This window comes from Anomaloglossus baeobatrachus, chromosome 4 (genome assembly GCF_048569485.1).
Source record: "Anomaloglossus baeobatrachus isolate aAnoBae1 chromosome 4, aAnoBae1.hap1, whole genome shotgun sequence".
In the NCBI taxonomy this organism is placed as follows: domain Eukaryota; kingdom Metazoa; phylum Chordata; class Amphibia; order Anura; family Aromobatidae; genus Anomaloglossus; species Anomaloglossus baeobatrachus.
The window spans coordinates 1,348,836-1,368,182 of record NC_134356.1 but is presented as its reverse complement, the minus strand read 5'-3'; the positions used below and the strand labels follow the sequence as shown (position 1 = coordinate 1,368,182).

Sequence of the window (19,347 nt, the reverse complement as noted above, 5' to 3'; positions counted from 1 at the left end):
CTCCTCTCTAGGCTAATTTGTAGATGTGCTTGTGACGACATGGACACGCAGTGCTTAGCATGGGTTAACTTTCTTAAAATTCAGCCAGACATGAAGACAGTTTGTTTATAGATGGGGATAATCCCTCATTGTTCTACAAGACTCTTGGGAGTTTAGTATTGAAGTTTTTGTTGACTCATGTAATTGTTTTGTCCACTGAAGGCCAGACACCCAGATAACTCAATTATGCGAACTTCCCATTGTATTACTAAGTGAATTGCTAGATGTGATGTAACTTACCTGTCTCACCCTTGTCTCTGGATATTTGAATATAGCTTGAAATTCATCCAATAAGAGAAGCAATCTTGTACAACCAATCCGATAAGGGACAGTATATACTAAGGGAAGGCGATGGCTATAAAAGGGGACTTCTTGGAGTCACCAGGGTTGATGGATGTTGCATGATCCAGTCTAAGCTCTTAGGAGCTGGCTAGGGGATCAGAACCAGGATGCCTTGTGGACTCGGTCTAGGGACTTTGGCTCCGACTAGAGGATCACTTGGCTACATGGCTTCAATCTAGGGACTCCGATTCCGATTGGAGACCATACCACAGTCTAGGGATTTCGACTCCGGCTGCCAGGATTATATCATATCATCATACCAGAGACTCTTGCTACATGCTACCAATCTAGGACCTGCGGATCCGATTGGCAAGCCATAACCAAACCTCGATTATAATACTATATGGACTTCAGCATCGAATGCAAGGATTCGGCTTTGATATCAAGGACTACATAAGGAAGGAATCCAGCTTGGGACAGTGATCTGACTACAGACTTTGCGGACCTCAGCCAGCTTCCTAAATCAGGCGTTATTCCATTCTCGGTGGGTGCCTGCCGAAAGCGGAGCGCTGCTGGATTGGAGTAAGTAGCCCTGGAAGCTCTGAGGCACGGACATTCTAAATCCCTGGTGAGCCAGCGGAAGGGTAAGACTCTGTTGCCTGTTACATTTGTGTGTTTTGCTGGTTATGTGTTATGTGCCATTAATATTTTGGGGATCCAATAAAGTCTTAATATTGTGATTCCCTCACCCTGTGTTGTCTGAGTAGTGTTCCGCCCACGGTTAAGGAGGCCGGCGTTCAGTTGGGATGATTCCTGGGCCATGCTGTCTTTCTAAAGGCGGCCGGGCCAGCGGACGAGAGCACCCACTGAGCCCCGTGTCTCCACAATTGGTTGCAGCAGTGGGATACTACTCAGCCTGGTTTACCCAGGGGAGCTGCAGCGGACTGGTGTTCGTAGACACCGTCCAGAGCTCAACAACCAGGGAGGCACATAAGCATACCTAGCAGGCCATAGGGGAGGCATTCAGGTTTCGGACGCTGCCATGTCCAACCCCACCAGCTCAGCCATGGGACAAGGACAAGAGAGGAGTTACGACCGCAGCAGTAAATGGATGCTACAGGATCTGTGCCAGATACGAAAGATTGACTACAGGAACTCTGACACTCGGTCAGACTTGATCCGGAAAGTAGTCCGTTGTGATGCCCAAAATGATGCAGAGGGTGATGAGGATCCCACCGATATTGACCCTGAGGATTTAAACTATGTGCCACATCATGGATCTAGTGACAATCGGGAATCAACTTGGTCCCAAAAAGCCCGAGCCACAGAGTTGTTGGATGCATTGGGCCCTAAATCCTCAAAAGAAGAGAGGGCTTATGTTCTGGAATATGTTTATGGGGTTCCAGCTTCCGTACTGCTAACACCAGCCGCTCAAGAAGGATGGTCCCGCTACCCAACAGAAGGTGCACCAAAACAAAGGTCTACAAACAGGGCCTGTGACTTGCCCATTCTATGGCGCTGTTATACATGTGGGCGCCTTGGACATATCAATAAAGATTGTCTCCAAAACCGAGGCCCCATGCTTGGAGCCCATCTGCCAGCTCAGCCGGACAAGGTCTGTGACATACAGAGCCAGGGACTAAGAGACACTGGTTCCTCCATTACCTTGGTAAGCCCAGTTATTGTTTCCCCAGAAGACCATTTACCAGATTCCCAATTATCCATCTCCCTGGCTGAGGGCCAGCGCTCGGACATCCCTCTGGCATGTGTGCAGTTGGACCTAAGGACCGACCAGGGAGAGGTCGAGGTGGAGCTTATGGACACCGTCCCCACACCAGTTATTTTGGGAAATTACCAGGGAGAGGTTGATGTGAGACTTGTGGACAGCCTCTCCACACCTGGTATTTTGGGGACCAACCAGGAAGCGATCGATGTGGGACTTGTGAACAGTCTCCCCACACCTGTCATGGTGGAGACTGACCAAATCAAGGCTGATGTGGAGCTTATGAACAGCATCTCCACCCCTGTTATTTTGGGGTCTGACCAGGAAGAGGTCCATATGGAGCTTATGGACAGCCTCCCCACACATGTTATTTCGGGGATTAACCAGAAGGAAATTGAAGTGGGGTTCATGGATGGCCCCACGAAGCCTGTTGTTTTGGATACCACCCAGAGGGAAGTGGACGTGGGGCTTGTGGATTACCTGCTCACACCAGTTATTTTGGAGTATGACCTAGGACAAGGACTATCCAGCCAGTTTGAAGCAGCCATCACCCACTTCCAAGCCAAGCAGGACCCTGATGTGGGTCTTTCTAACATCTTTTCCAAGGATAATTCACATTCCCAGTCTCCATCATCCACCTCTGAGTCAACAACCATGACTAAGCCTAACCAGACTGTGGCTGTTGACTGGAGGAAGATTGATAGTAAGGAATGTATGCAAGCCCAACTCATGGACCCCACTTTAGTGCTTGTCCGCAATATGGCTGCTCAACCTGGGGGAGGTAATCAGGGGGAGGTGTATAGATGCGAGCCTCTGTTGCTGACCTCACCATTAAAAAGGACAATGCCGTCAAGAGGAGAAGGATGATCGTTTCTGGCTAATATTAAAAAGGGGGAGGAATGTGATGACATGGACACGCAGTGCCTAGCATGGGTTAACTTTCTTAACATTCAGCCAGACATGAAGACAGTTTGTTTATAGATGGGGATAATCCCTCATTGTTCTACAAGACTCTTGGGAGTTTAGTATTGACGTTTTTGTTGACTCATGTAATTGTTTTGGCCACTGAAGGCCAGACACCCAGATAACTCAATTATGCAAAATTCCCATTGTATTACTAAGTGAATTGCTAGATGTGATGTAATTTACCTGTCTCACCCTTGTCTCTGGATTTTTGAATATAGCTTGAAATTCATCCAATAAGAGAAGCAATCTTGTACAACCAATCCGATAAGGGACAGTATATCCTAAGGGAAGGCGATGGCTATAAAAGGGGACTTCTTTGAGTCACCAGGGTTGATGGATGTTGCATGATCCAGTCTAAGCTCTTAGGAGCTGGCTAGGGGATCAGAACCAGGATGCCTTGTGGACTTGGTCTAGGGACTTTGGCTCCAACTAGAGGATCACTTGGCTACATGGCTTCAATCTAGGGACTCCGATGCCAATTGTAGACCATACCAAAGTCTAGGGATTTCGACTCCGGCTGCCAGGATTATATCATATCATCATACCAGAGACTCTTGCTACATGCTACCAATCTAGGACCTGCGGATCCGATTGGAAGGCATAACCAAACCGGGATTATAATACTATATGGACTTCAGCATCGAATGCAAGGATTCGGCTTTGATATCAAGGACTACATAAGGAAGGAATACAGCTTGGGACAGTCATCTGACTACAGACTTTGCGGACCTCAGCCAGCTTCCTAAATCTGGCGTTATTCCATTCTCGGTGGGTGCCCGCCGAAAGCGGGGTGCTGCTGGATTAGAGTAAGTAGCCCTGGAACCTCTGAGGCACGGACATTCTAATCCCTGGTGAGCAGCGGAAGGGTGAGACTCTGTTGCCTGTTACATTTGTGTTTTGCTGGTTATGTGTTATGTGCCGTTAATTGTTTGGGGATCCAATAAAGTCTTAATATTGTGGTTCCCTCACCCTGTGTTGTCTGAGTAGTGTTCCGCCCACGGTTAAGGAGGCCGGGCGTTCAGTTGGGATGAGCCCTGGGCCATGTTGTCTTTCTAAAGGCGGCCGGGCCAGCAGACGAGAACACCCACTGACCCCCATGTCTCCACAGTGCTTCCTCAGGCTCATGTGCAGACCTGCTCACCCTTAAGGCCACTTTACACACAGAGATAAATCTGTGGCAGATCTGTGGTAGCAGTGAAATTGTGGACAATCAGTGCCAGGTTTGTGGCTGTGTACAAATGGAATAATATGTCCATAATTTCACTGCAACCACAGATCTGCCAAAGATTTATCTCTGTGTGTGACGGGGCCTTTAGGCTCATGTGTAGATGTGGCCTGTCTAGACATTTGTGTAGATGTGCTCCCCTATAGGCTCAAGTGCAAAAGTTCTTCCTCCATAGGTCCATGAATAGATGTGATCCCCTCTACAATCATGAGTGGATGTGATCCTTCTTATGCTCATGAACAGTTGTTCTCCCTCTAGGCACATGAGTAGATGTGCTCCCCCTAAGCCTATGTGTAGATGTGCTCCCCAAGGATCATGTGTAGATGGGCTCACCCATAGGCTCGTGTGCAGATGTACCTCCCCCACAGGCTCATCTGTAGAAGTTCTTACTCCATATTTTCATAAGTAGATATGCTCTCCTTAAGCACCGGAGTAGATGTTCTTCCCCTAGGACCATGTGTAGATATGAATCCCCTAGGCTCATCTGAAGATTTCCTCCCCTTAGGCTCAGGTGCAGATGTTCTCCCCCTAGCCTCATGTGTAGATGTCCTCATACAGTATGTACAAGTTCTTTCCCCTGCCTCATGTGTTCTCTTCCTAGGCTCATGAGTACATGTGTTCACCCATAGACTCATGTGTAGATGTTTCTCCTCCATAGACTCATGTGTACATGTGTTCCCCCTAGGCTCATGTGTAGATGTTTCTCCTCCATAGACTCATGTGTAGATGTTTCTCCTCCATAGACTCATGTGTACATGTGTTCCCCCTAGGCTCATGTGTAGATGTTTCTCCTCCATAGGCTCATGTGTAGATGTTTCTCCTCCATAGGCTCATGTGTAGATGTTTCTCCTCCATAGACTCATGTGTAGATGTTTCTCCTCCATAGACTCATGTGTAGATGTTTCTCCTCCATAGGCTCATGTGTAGATGTTTCTCCTCCATAGACTCATGTGTAGATGTTTCTCCTCCATAGACTCATGTGTAGATGTTTCTCCTCCATAGGCTCATGTGTAGATGTTTCTCCTCCCTAGACTCATGTGTAGATGTTTCTCCTCCATAGACTCATGTGTAGATGTTTCTCCTCCATAGACTCATGTGTAGATGTTTCTCCTCCATAGACTCATGTGTAGATGTTTCTCCCCCTAGGCTCATGTGTAGATGTTTCTCCTCCATAGGCTCATGTGTAGATGTTTCTCCTCCATAGGCTCATGTGTAGATGTTTCTCCTCCATAGGCTCATGTGTAGATGTTTCTCCTCCATAGGCTCATGTGTAGATGTTTCTCCTCCATAGACTCATGTGTAGATGTTTCTCCTCCATAGACTCATGTGTAGATGTTTCTCCCCCTAGGCTCATGTGTAGATGTTTCTCCTCCATAGGCTCATGTGTAGATGTTTCTCCTCCATAGGCTCATGTGTAGATGTTTCTCCTCCATAGGCTCATGTGTAGATGTTTCTCCTCCATAGGCTCATGTGTAGATGTTTCTCCTCCATAGGCTCATGTGTAGATGTTTCTTCTCCATAGGCTCATGTGTAGATGTTTCTCCCCCTAGGCTCATGTGTAGATGTTTCTCCTCCATAGGCTCATGTGTAGATGTTTCTCCTCCATAGACTCATGTGTACATGTGTTCCCCCTAGGCTCATGTGTAGATGTTTCTCCTCCATAGACTCATGTGTACATGTGTTCCACCTAGGCTTGCTTAATTAATTAATTTACATTAATTAAGACAGTGTAGCAACCATTTATACCAGGGATCAGGCACGAGATATGGACCCCAGTAATCACATCATATGATGCTTTATGGGGTAACATGGAGTAATCCTAGAACAGGGGAAGTAAGAAAGGAGCAAGGCAAACAGCAGAGCTCCGGGCCCACGGTTACCTGTGAGAAACTCGCCAGAAAGCCACAGAATTTAGGAGCATCACGAAGCCCAACAAGAAGAAAAAACGCTCCAAGTGCCCACAGGACAAGTCGTCCGGAAACCAGTCACCTGAGAAAAATCAGCGAGATCACAGAGAAAATTACATCACCAGATATCAGTTATATTAGACAGGAAGTGACATCACCGCTCTCCAGATATCAGTTATATTAGACAGGAAGTGACATCACCGCTCTGCAGATATCAGTTATATTAGACAGGAAGTGACATCACCGCTCTGCAGATATCAGTTATATTAGAAAGGAAGTGACATCACCGCTCTGCAGATATCAGTTATATTAGAAAGGAAGTGACATCACCGCTCTGCAGATATCAGTTATATTAGAAAGGAAGTGACATCACCGCTCTCCAGATATCAGTTATATTATACAGCAGTGACATCACCGCCATGCAGATATCAGTTATATTATACAGCAGTGACATCACCGCCATGCAGATATCAGTTATATTATACAGCAGTGACATCACCGCCATGCAGATATCAGTTATATTACCCAGCAGTGACATCACCGCTCTGAAGATATCAATTATATTATACAGCAGTGACATCACCGCTCTGCAGATATCAGTTATATTATACAGCAGTGACATCACCGCTCTGCAGATATCAGTTATATTATACAGGAAGTGACATCACCGCTCTGCAGATATCAGTTATATTATACAGCAGTGACATCACCGCTCTGCAGATATCAGTTATATTATACAGCAGTGACATCACCGCTCTGCAGATATCAGTTATATTATACAGCAGTGACATCACCGCTCTGCAGATATCAGTTATATTATACAGAAGTGACATCACCGCTCTGCAGATATCAGTTATATTATACAGCAGTGACATCACCGCTCTGCAGATATCAGTTATATTATACATCAGTGACATCACCGCTCTGCAGATATCAGTTATATTATACAGCAGTGACATCACAGCTCTGCAGATATCAATTATATTATACAGGAAGTGACATCACCGCTCTCCAGATATCAGTTATATTATACAGCAGTGACATCACCGCTCTGCAGATATCAGTTATATTATACAGCAGTGACATCACCGCTCTGCAGATATCAGTTATATTATACAGCAGTGACATCACCGCTCTGCAGATATCAGTTATATTATACAGGAAGTGACATCACCGCTCTGCAGATATCAGTTATATTACACAGCAGTGACATCACCGCTCTGCAGATATCAGTTATATTATACAGCAGTGACATCACCGCTCTGCAGATATCAGTTATATTATACAGCAGTGACATCACCGCTCTGCATATATCAGTTATATTATACAGGAAGTGACATCACCGCTCTGCAGATATCAGTTATATTATACAGGAAGTGACATCACCGCTCTCCAGATATCAGTTATATTATACAGCAGTGACATCACCGCTCTGCAGATATCAGTTATATTATACAGCAGTGACATCACCGCTCTGCAGATATCAGTTATATTATACAGCAGTGACATCACCGCTCTGCAGATATCAGTTATATTATACAGCAGTGACATCACCGCTCTGCAGATATCAGTTATATTATACAGCAGTGACATCACCGCTCTGCAGATATCAGTTATATTATACAGCAGTGACATCACCGCTCTGCAGATATCAGTTATATTATACAGCAGTGACATCACCGCTCTCCAGATATCAGTTATATTATACAGCAGTGACATCACCGCTCTGCAGATATCAGTTATATTATACAGCAGTGACATCACCGCTCTGCAGATATCAGTTATATTATACAGCAGTGACATCACCGCTCTGCAGATATCAGTTATATTATACAGCAGTGACATCACCGCTCTGCAGATATCAGTTATATTATACAGCAGTGACATCACCGCTCTCCAGATATCAGTTATATTATACAGGAGGTGACATCACCGCTCTGCAGATATCAGTTATATTATACAGCAGTGACATCACCGCTCTGCAGATATCAGTTATATTATACAGCAGTGACATCACCGCTCTGCAGATATCAGTTATATTATACAGTAGTGACATCACCGCTCTGCAGATATCAGTTATATTATACAGCAGTGACATCACCGCTCTGCAGATATCAGTTATATTATACAGCAGTGACATCACCGCTCTGCAGATATCAGTTATATTATACAGCAGTGACATCACCGCTCTGCAGATATCAGTTATATTATACAGTAGTGACATCACCGCTCTGCAGATATCAGTTATATTATACAGCAGTGACATCACCGCTCTGCAGATATCAGTTATATTATACAGCAGTGACATCACCGCTCTGCAGATATCAGTTATATTATACAGCAGTGACATCACCGCTCTGCGGATATCAGTTATATTATACAGTAGTGACATCACCGCTCTGCAGATATCAGTTATATTATACAGCAGTGACATCACCGCTCTGCAGATATCAGTTATATTATACAGGAGGTGACATCACCGCTCTGCGGATATCAGTTATATTATACAGCAGTGACATCACCGCTCTGCAGATATCAGTTATATTATACAGCAGTGACATCACCGCTCTGCAGATATCAGTTATATTATACAGTAGTGACATCACCGCTCTGCAGATATCAGTTATATTATACAGCAGTGACATCACCGCTCTGCAGATATCAGTTATATTATACAGGAGGTGACATCACCGCTCTGCGGATATCAGTTATATTATACAGCAGTGACATCACCGCTCTGCAGATATCAGTTATATTATACAGCAGTGACATCACCGCTCTGCAGATATCAGTTATATTATACAGCAGTGACATCACCGCTCTGCAGATATCAGTTATATTATACAGCAGTGACATCACCGCTCTGCAGATATCAGTTATATTATACAGGAGATGACATCACTGCTCTGCAGATATCAGTTATATTACACAGCAGTGACATCACCGCTCTGCAGATATCAGTTATATTATACAGGAGGTGACATCACCGCTCTGCAGATATCAGTTATATTATACAGGAGGTGACCTCACCGCTCTGCAGATATCAGTTATATTATACAGCAGTGACATCACTGCTCTGCAGATATCAGTTATATTATACAGCAGTGACATCACCGCTCTGCAGATATCAGTTATATTATACAGCAGTGACATCACCGCTCTCCAGATATCAGTTATATTATACAGGAGGTGACATCACCGCTCTGCAGATATCAGTTATATTATACAGCAGTGACATCACCGCTCTGCAGATATCAGTTATATTATACAGCAGTGACATCACCGCTCTGCAGATATCAGTTATATTATACAGTAGTGACATCACCGCTCTGCAGATATCAGTTATATTATACAGCAGTGACATCACCGCTCTGCAGATATCAGTTATATTATACAGCAGTGACATCACCGCTCTGCAGATATCAGTTATATTATACAGAAGTGACATCACCGCTCTGCAGATATCAGTTATATTATACAGTAGTGACATCACCGCTCTGCAGATATCAGTTATATTATACAGCAGTGACATCACCGCTCTGCGGATATCAGTTATATTATACAGGAGGTGACATCACCGCTCTGCGGATATCAGTTATATTATACAGCAGTGACATCACCGCTCTGCAGATATCAGTTATATTGCAGTGATAGCAGATGTGTTTTTGTTAGGCACCCTGATTATACATATTTTGTTACACATTATACACACCTTCAGATGCTGAGAATGTAATTTGAATCAGTAAAGCTCCTAAGAAGCAGCCGAATGCCTGAAACATGCTCATGAGAGCCAAACAGACGCCCCGGATCCTGGTGGGAACCAGGCAGAATGTAATGAAGGAACCTGCCGAGAGCAAGGAGGCAGCAGTCAGTGATTCCTGCATACAACACATTCACCAATCACATTGTTTGATCCAAAGCTCCGCCCACAAGGAGCCACAATCCTTTCTGACAGCTATGTATTATATGTTTCAGTGACCTCTATGTCTCCAGTGTTCCTGGGCCAGGCCGGAGCTGCCGCTGTCAGGGCCACACTTCACCCTGCCTCATCTTGCACTGATCTCATTATTTGCACCTTTGCTTTCTTTTCTTTGCTGCACATTATATTATTATTATTAGGACATTTACACACCACAGAGACCATTATTTATGGCGGTTCAGTTTGTGGGACAAAGCAATAGTGTCCGTAACGTGGATGGATAGGTACAACGCACAAGATGAGACCTGTAAGTAAAGCAATAATGTGAGAGGTGTCGGCCATGAACATATGTGGTGTTTATTGCCTATCCTGCCAGGACTGTCCTCCCTCACATTTCCCGCTCATTGTTTGTGTGCATGGTGGTGTTATACATCCTCTGGATGTGGGCATAGCTGTTGTATAAGATTTTTCGTGTTGAGTGTCACACTAGGTATGGGGAAGTACGGCGGCAGGATAGGGAAGTGTTGCGGGCGGGGGCCAGACCGTAGCTAAGGGGCTGCTCGGGGATGCGCGGATCCGGGGCTTTACTGTGGCTCGAGTGGGAAACGGACCCGGCCTCGAGCAGCGGTCCTCCACCCACAAGTGAAAAGGGGATATTTAGAAGGGAGATTGTCTGTGACGCCACCCACGGTGTGTGGTGAGGTGTGGCACCACCGCTGCTGTTGTGGGACACCCGGGGGCGATGGGATGGCAGCTGGATGTTAACCCCTCCGTGAGTAGGGATGGATGCCCCAGGGCCCAGTGTATTGTGAGAGGTTGCAGGGAGCAGTCTTTAGGAGGCAGGAAGTAGGGCACTTACAGTTGGTAGTCGTGGTGCTGGATGAGGCTGTATTGATGTGGAGGGTCAAGAAACACAGATGGAAGAAATACTCAGAGTCCAGTACTTAACCAGAAATTGCCAGTATCCGTAGGCCTTTGGTGAGGGAGTGTTCGAATCCCACACCCGGTACAAGAATCAGGGCCCTCTCTCTCCTGCACTCCAGCTGACAGTCACCTTTTCCTCTTCAGTTTTGGACGGGGGACGTCCTTTCTCTGCACAAGTCCGGGTTCCCATACAAACTACCAGCGGGCCACTACCCTGCCCCGGTCCACCACGGGTTCCCCTGAGCTTACTCTCCACTTTAGCTCCTAGAACTCGGCTTTCACCTTTCTTCACTTCCCCAGCAGCCCAGGAGCTACAACCCCTGTCTGCTCTCCTCTCACTCCCTTCTCCGACTGACCCTCAACTCCTTCCCTCCTCCTCTTTTCAGTTGCTACACTGGGGGGAGGGTTCGGCTGCCTCACTGCACCGATGTGGGATCAGGTGGTACCAAGGAGGAATAACTCTTTCTGTAACTACCTGGTGTGCCAGGGCATCACAGAAGCGAAACCCTGTTGTGATAGTGGAATATGGGGAGTTGTGTATAATTTTGTGTAGGTTCGTACTTTAGGCGTGGTGCTCTGTCCATTCTATGTATTATTTGTCCTGTTTGCAGGTTAATCACCCCATACCGGGCTTTTGTCCCTAAGTCTGGGGGAGGCAGGCCTGGAATCCACCCAAATTGTCTGCTTACCTGGGGGATTATTCAGTCTGTCTGAGAACTTCAAGAGAGAAGCAGGAAGATTTATCGTCTGTGGGAGAAGCTGAGGCTCCCCAGAGAGACCTGGACATTTATCGCTTACTGGACTATATCCGTGTTTCTGGACTATTTTACCCTTTGTGTGGTGGATGATTTTATGAACCTTCTGACTTGCTTGGAATAATTGACCTTTGGATTGTTCAATCATCTTCCGCTCAGTTGTTTGTGTGATATCGGAGAAGGACCCCGTGATAACTGGTGGCAGCGGTGGGATCAACAGAGCGCAGCCTAATGGAAATCCACCCACAGAGTGAGTACAGAAACTGGAGTGCATCCAGTCTACAGGTGAGAGCCAAATATCTGGGCCTCAGCTACCAGGAACTGAGTAAAGAGGCCTTAATTGATCTGGTGGGTGCGAGCCAGACCCCCTCCTCCCAGATATCTGATGGACAAGAACTGGAGATGGGGATCCCTGCCCAAAAAAGCCAGTGGGTGGTGTGGTATGAAGAAGAGATGGCGGTTCTGGGCCCCGGTGTATCTCAGGAGTATAAGGAGGAGGCTGCTTGCCGAGCACAGAGGAGACAAGAAGCAATGGAGTCCGACAGAGGGAGTAATGTGAGTGTAAACCCAGCAATCGGGGAGCCTGTACGGATCACCCGGGAGGACTTCAAGCCATTTGACAGGCAGCAGAGTCTCATCCTTCCGCTGGCTCACCAGGGATTAGATTACTCGTGCCTTTGGAGCCTCCAGGGCCACATACCCCAAACCAGCAGCACCCTTCTGTTTTTTTCAGGCACTCATCGAGATTAGGATTGTGACAAGCTCCCCTGACCACCTGCTGCGACTTTCTACAGCCGGACACCATAGGACTGCCTGTCAACAGTGACACAACCATGACACGGAGGTGTCAGCCGATCATCTCACCATCCACTTTATTATATATTGTAGCCTTTTTTAACAAGAACTTATTAAAAGTTATGTTTTATATTACATATTGCTGTATTTACAAGTTCAGCTTGTGACAATTTAGTGAGTAACATATAACCAGCGCCATCTCCGTGAGGCTACCTACAAAAATGTCCGGCAAAAGACAGAGCGGCAATGAGCAGAGTAATGTAAAGAATAGAGCACCCGCCGTCCAGACAGCAAAAGAAGCAAATATTTAGTGAAATACTAATCCAAAAATGGAATATGCTGAACGTCTGACACTGCTGTGCCACATTACACAGGATGCTTCATACCTCCCTATCCGAGTGCCCACAGCCAGATATGCTGAGGTCTGATTCCTGATGGGGAAGGGGCTGGACACAGCTCTAGGAGACCCCAGAGTGTTACACACATCTCCCCCAGGATATTTGTGAATATGCAGCACCAGTCTCACTGCAAATTGACTTTTTTCAAGTACTTTTTTTTTAGCTGAAATGAACCCAAAAAAGAAGTGTTCATCTCACTTTCCAAACCAGAATATCATAGAAGCATAGAATCATAGAATATTAGAGTTGGAATGGACCTCCGGGGTCATCTAGTCCAACCCCCGGCTCAAAGCAGGATTCACTAAATCATCCCAGACAGATGTCCTTCCACCTCTTCTTAAAGACTTCCATTGCAGGAGACCTCACCACCTCTCGTGGTCGCCTGTTCCACTGGTTGATTGTCAGTTTTTCTAATATCTAATCTGTGTCTGCTCCCATCAGTGTCATCCATTGCTTCTAGTCTTTCCTTGTGAAAATGAGAATAAAACTGATCCCTCTACAGTGTGACCGCCTGTAAGATATTTGTAGACAGCTATTAAGTCTCCTCTCAGTCTTCTCTTTTGCAGCTAAACAATCCTAAATCCTGTAACCGTTCCTCATAGACATGGTTTGCAGACTGGTCACCATTCTGGTCACTCTTCTCTGAACTTGCTCAAGTTTGTTGAGGTCTTTTTTAAAATGTGGTGCTCAGAACTGGACACAATATTCCAGATGAGGCATGACCAAAGAGGAGTAAAGGAGGATAATGACTTCACATGATCTAGACAGGATGCTTCTGTTAATACATCCTAGAATGGTGTTTGCCTTTTTTGCTGCTGCGTCAACCTGCTGACTCCTGTGCAGTCTGTGATCTATTAGTATACCCATGTCTTTTTCACACATGCTGCTGGATAGCGCTATTCCTCCCATGCTGTAGATGTCACACATGCTGTTGGATAGCGCTATTCCTCTCATGCTGTATATGTCACACATGCTGTTGGATAGTTCTATTCCTCCCATGCTGTATATATCACACATGCTGTTGGATAGCGCTATTCCTCCCATGCTGTATATATCACACATGCTGTTGGATAGCGCTATTCCTCCCATGCTGTATATATCACACATGATGTTGGATAGCTCTATTCCTCCCATGCTGTATATGTCACACATGCTGTTGGATAGCTCTATTCCTCCCATGCTGTATATGTCACACATGCTGTTGGATAGCGCTATTCCTCCCATGCTGTATATATCACACATGCTGTTGGATAGCGCTATTCCTCCCATGCTGTATATATCACACATGCTGTTGGATAGCGCTATTCCTCCCATGCTGTATATGTCACACATGCTGTTGGATAGCGCTATTCCCCCTATGCTGTATATGTCACACATGCTGTTGGATAGCGCTATTCCCCCCATGCTGTATATGTCACACATGCTGTTGGATAGCTCTATTCCTCCCATGCTGTATATGTCACACATGCTGTTGGATAGTTCTATTCCTCCCATGCTGTAGATGTCACACATGCTGTTGGATAGCTCTATTCCTCCCATGCTGTAGATGTCACACATGCTGTTGGATAGCTCTATTCCTCCCATGCTGTATATGTCACACATGCTGTTGGATAGCGCTATTCCTCCCATGCTGTATATATCACACATGCTGTTGGATAGCTCTATTCCTCCCATGCTGTAGATGTCACACATGCTGTTGGATAGCTCTATTCCTCCCATGCTGTATATGTCACACATGCTGTTGGATAGCTCTATTCCTCCCATGCTGTATATATCACACATGCTGCTGGATAGCTCTATTCCTCCCATGCTGTATATATCACACATGCTGTTGGATAGCTCTATTCCTCCCATGCTGTATATGTCACACATGCTGTTGGATAGCGCTATTCCTCCCATGCTGTATATGTCACACATGCTGTTGGATAGCTCTATTCCTCCCATGCTGTATATGTCACACATGCTGTTGGATAGCTCTATTCCTCCCATGCTGTAGATGTCACACATGCTGTTGGATAGCGCTATTCCTCCCATGCTGTATATGTCACACATGCTGTTGGATAGCGCTATTCCTCCCATGCTGTATATGTCACACATGCTGTTGGATAGCTCTATTCCTCCCATGCTGTATATGTCACACATGCTGTTGGATAGCGCTATTCCTCCCATGCTGTATATGTCACACATGCTGTTGGATAGCTCTATTCCTCCCATGCTGTAGATGTCACACATGCTGTTGGATAGTGCTATTCCCCCCATGCTGTATATATCACACATGCTGTTGGATAGCGCTATTTCTCCCATGCTGTATATGTCACACATGCTGTTGGATAGCTCTATTCCTCCCATGCTGTATATGTCACACATGCTGTTGGATAGCTCTATTCCTCCCATGCTGTATATGTCACACATGCTGTTGGATAGCTCTATTCCTCCCATGCTGTATATGTCACACATGCTGTTGGATAGCTCTATTCCTCCCATGCTGTAGATGTCACACATGCTGTTGGATAGCTCTATTCCTCCCATGCTGTATATGTCACACATGCTGTTGGATAGCGCTATTCCTCCCATGCTGTATATGTCACACATGCTGTTGGATAGCTCTATTCCTCCCATGCTGTAGATGTCACACATGCTGTTGGATAGCGCTATTCCTCCCATGCTGTATATGTCACACATGCTGTTGGATAGCGCTATTCCTCCCATGCTGTATATGTCACACATGCTGTTGGATAGCTCTATTCCTCCCATGCTGTATATGTCACACATGCTGTTGGATAGCGCTATTCCTCCCATGCTGTAGATGTCACACATGCTGTTGGATAGCTCTATTCCTCCCATGCTGTATATGTCACACATGCTGTTGGATAGCTCTATTCCTCCCATGCTGTATATGTCACACATGCTGTTGGATAGCTCTATTCCTCCCATGCTGTATATGTCACACATGCTGTTGGATAGCTCTATTCCTCCCATGCTGTATATATCACACATGCTGTTGGATAGCGCTATTCCCCCCATGCTGTATATGTCACACATGCTGTTGGATAGCTCTATTCCGCCCATGCTGTATATGTCAGACATGCTGTTGGATAGCGCTATTCCTCCCATGCTGTATATGCTCTTTTCATTATTCTTGCAGAGATGTATGACTTTGCATTTCTCCCTGTTATAAACCAGTCTATTAGTTGCTGCCCCTTGTTGCAGCTTGTTTAGATCTTGTTGAATCCTCGTTCGCTCTTCTCTAGTATTAGTTATCCCTCCTAGCTTTGTGTCATCAGCAAATTTAATCAGTTTACCCTTAATTCCTTCATCTAAATCATTGATAAAGATGTTAAACAACACGGGAACCAGGACAGAGCCGTACCCTACTTGAGACAGTCTTCCAACTGGATGTGCAGCCATTTATGACCACTCTGACTCCGATCACTAAGCCAGTTACGAATCCATCTAACAGTTGCCTTGTCCATTCCACACTTGGTCATTTTTTCTATAAGGATTGTATGAGATACTTTGTCAAATGCTTTACTGAAGTCAAGATATATTATATCTACTGCATTTCCCTGATCCACCCAGTCAGTGATTCTGTCATAGAAGGAAATTAAGTTAGTCTGACATGACTTATTAGTTACAAACCCATGCTGGCTCTTGTTAATCACTTCATTCTCATCCAGGTACAAATGTTGTTTAATAATTTGTTCAAAGATCTTTCCTGGTATGGAAGTCAGGCTCACTGGCCTGTACTTCCCTGGGTCCACCTTCTTCCCCTTTTTTGAAGATAGGGACAACATTTGCTCTTCTCCAGTCTTCTGGAACTTCTCCTGTTCTCCAAGAATTTTCAAAAAATATGGAGTGGTTCTAATATTTCCTCTGCTATCTCCTTCAGTGCTCTGGGGTGTAACTCATCTGGACCTGGGGACTTGAATTCATTAATGTTAGCTCAGTATTCCCTCACTATCTCTTTGTGTATTGATGGCCTGGATTCTTCTAATCCTACAATAGAACGGTGAAGATCAGTTGATTTTACTTTTTCAGAGAAAACAGATGCAAAATACCAATTTAAAAGTTCTGCTTCTCAACTTCATTTTTTACAACTTCTCCATTTTCATCCTGTAAAATTCCTATAACATCTTTGACTTTTCTTTTATTTTTGACATAACTACAAAATCCTCTTTTATTGCTTTTGACGTCTCTTGCAGCCTTATTTTATTATCAGCTTTGGCTAATCTGATGCGTGCCCTGCAGGTTTTGCAGACTGTTATATTCTTCTTTAGATATGCCTCCCTCTTTCCATTCAATAAACATTTCTTTCTTCCTTTTTAGCATCTGTTTAAGTTCTATGTTCATCCATCCTGATTTCCTTAAATCTTTCTTATTCTTCCCTCTTTTAGGGATTGTTAACGATTGCGCTTTGAGAATCTCATTTTTCAAGATGCCCCATCCTTCCGGGACATTTCTGTCCTTAAGGACATACGGCCATTGAATCCTGCTATCCTCTGAGTCCCTTAAAATCTGCCTTTCTGAAATCCAGCCTTGAAGTCTGAGTTTTCACTGGTCTTCCTCCTCTAGTTATCCAAAATTCTATGATAGCATGGTCACTGCTTCCCAGGGTCCCAGCCACCCTTACCTCCTCTATGATAGCATGGTCACTGCTTCCCAGGGTCCCAGCCACCCTTACTCCCGCTATAATAGCATGGTCACTGCTTCCCAGGGTCCCAGCCACCCTTACCTCCTCTATGATAGCATGGTCGCTGCTTCCCAGGGTCCCAGCCCCCCTACCTCCTCTATGATAGCATGGTCACTGCTTCCCAGGGTCCCAGCCACCCTTACCTCCTCTATGATAGCATGGTCACTGCTTCCCAGGGCCCCAGCCACCCTTACCTCCTCTATGATAGCATGGTCACTGCTTCCCAGGGTCCCAGCCACCCTTACCTCCTCTATGATAGCATGGTCACTGCTTCCCAGGGTCCCAGCCACCCTTACCTCCTCTATGATAGCATGGTCACTGCTTCCCAGGGTCCCAGCCACCCTTACCTCCTCTATGATAGCATGGTCACTGCTTCCCAGGGTCCCAGCCACCCTTACCTCCTCTATGATAGCATGGTCACTGCTTCCCAGGGTCCCAGCCACCCTTACCTCCTCTATGATAGCATGGTCACTGCTTCCCAGGGTCCCAGCCACTCTTACCTCCTCTATGATAGCATGGTCACTGCTTCCCAGGGTCCCAGCCACCCTTACCTCCTCTATGATAGCATGGTCACTGCTTCTCAGGGTCCCAGCCACCCTTATCTCCTCTATGATAGCATGGCCACTGCTTCCCAGGATCCCAGCCACCCTTATCTCCTCTATGATAGCATAGTCACTGCTTCCCGGGGTCCCAGCCACCCTTACCTCCTCTATGATAGCATGGTCACTGCTTCCCAGGGTCCCAGCCACCCTTACCTCCTCTATGATAGCATGGTCACTGCTTCCCGGGGTCCAGCCACCCTTACCTCCTCTATGATAGCATGATCACTGCTTCCCCGGGTCCCAGCCACCCTTACCTCCTCTATGATAGCATGGTCACTGCTTCCCAGGGTCCCAGCCACCCTTACCTCCTCTATGATAGCATGTTCACTGCTTCCCAGGGCCCAGCCACCCTTACCTCCTCTATGATAGCATGGTCACTGCTTCTCAGGGTCCCAGCCACCCTTACCTCCTCTATGATAGCATGGTCACTGCTTCCCAGGGTCCCAGCCACCCTTACCTCCTCTATGATAGCATGGTCACTGCTTCCCAGGGTCCCAGCCACCCTTACCTCCTCTATGATAGCATGGCCACTGCTTCCCAGGGTCCCAGCCACCCTTACCTCCTCTATGATAGCATGGTCACTGCTTCCCAGGGCCCAGCCACCCTTACCTCCTCTATGATAGCATGGTCACTGCTTCCCAGGGCCCCAGCCACCCTTACCTCCTCTATGATAGCATGGTCACTGCTTCCCAGGGCCCCAGCTACCCTTACCTCCTCTATGATAGCATGGTCACTGCTTCCCAGGGCCCCAGCTACCCTTACCTCCTCTATGATAGCATGGTCACTGCTTCCCAGGGTCCCAGCCACCCTTACCTCCTCTATGATAGCATGGTCACTGCTTCCCAGGGTCCCAGCCACCCTTACCTCCTCTATGATAGCATGGTCACTGCTTCCCGGGGTCCCAGCCACTCTTACCTCCTCTATGATAGCATGGTCACTGCTTCCCAGGGTCCCAGCCACCCTTACCTCCTCTATGATAGCATGTTCACTGCTTCCCAGGGTCCAGCCACCTTTACCTCCTCTATGATAGCATGGTCACTGCTTCCCAGGGTCCCAGCCACCCTTACCTCCTCTATGATAGCATGTTCACTGCTTCCCAGGGTCCAGCCACCTTTACCTCCT

General features: G+C 46.3%; 1 protein-coding gene across 1 annotated transcript in view; it reads right to left on the bottom strand.

The window, feature by feature from the left end:
* The window catches only part of SLC15A5 (solute carrier family 15 member 5), a 269,608-nt gene that overhangs the window by 8,410 nt on the left and 241,851 nt on the right, over positions 1-19,347 (bottom strand). Inside the window, exons 7-8 of the mRNA XM_075342328.1 lie at positions 9,855-9,986; positions 6,116-6,224 (exon numbers count right to left, since the gene is read on the bottom strand). Of these exons, the coding sequence (XP_075198443.1) occupies positions 6,116-6,224; positions 9,855-9,986 (241 nt within the window). The remainder of the gene's footprint in view (positions 1-6,115; positions 6,225-9,854; positions 9,987-19,347) is intronic.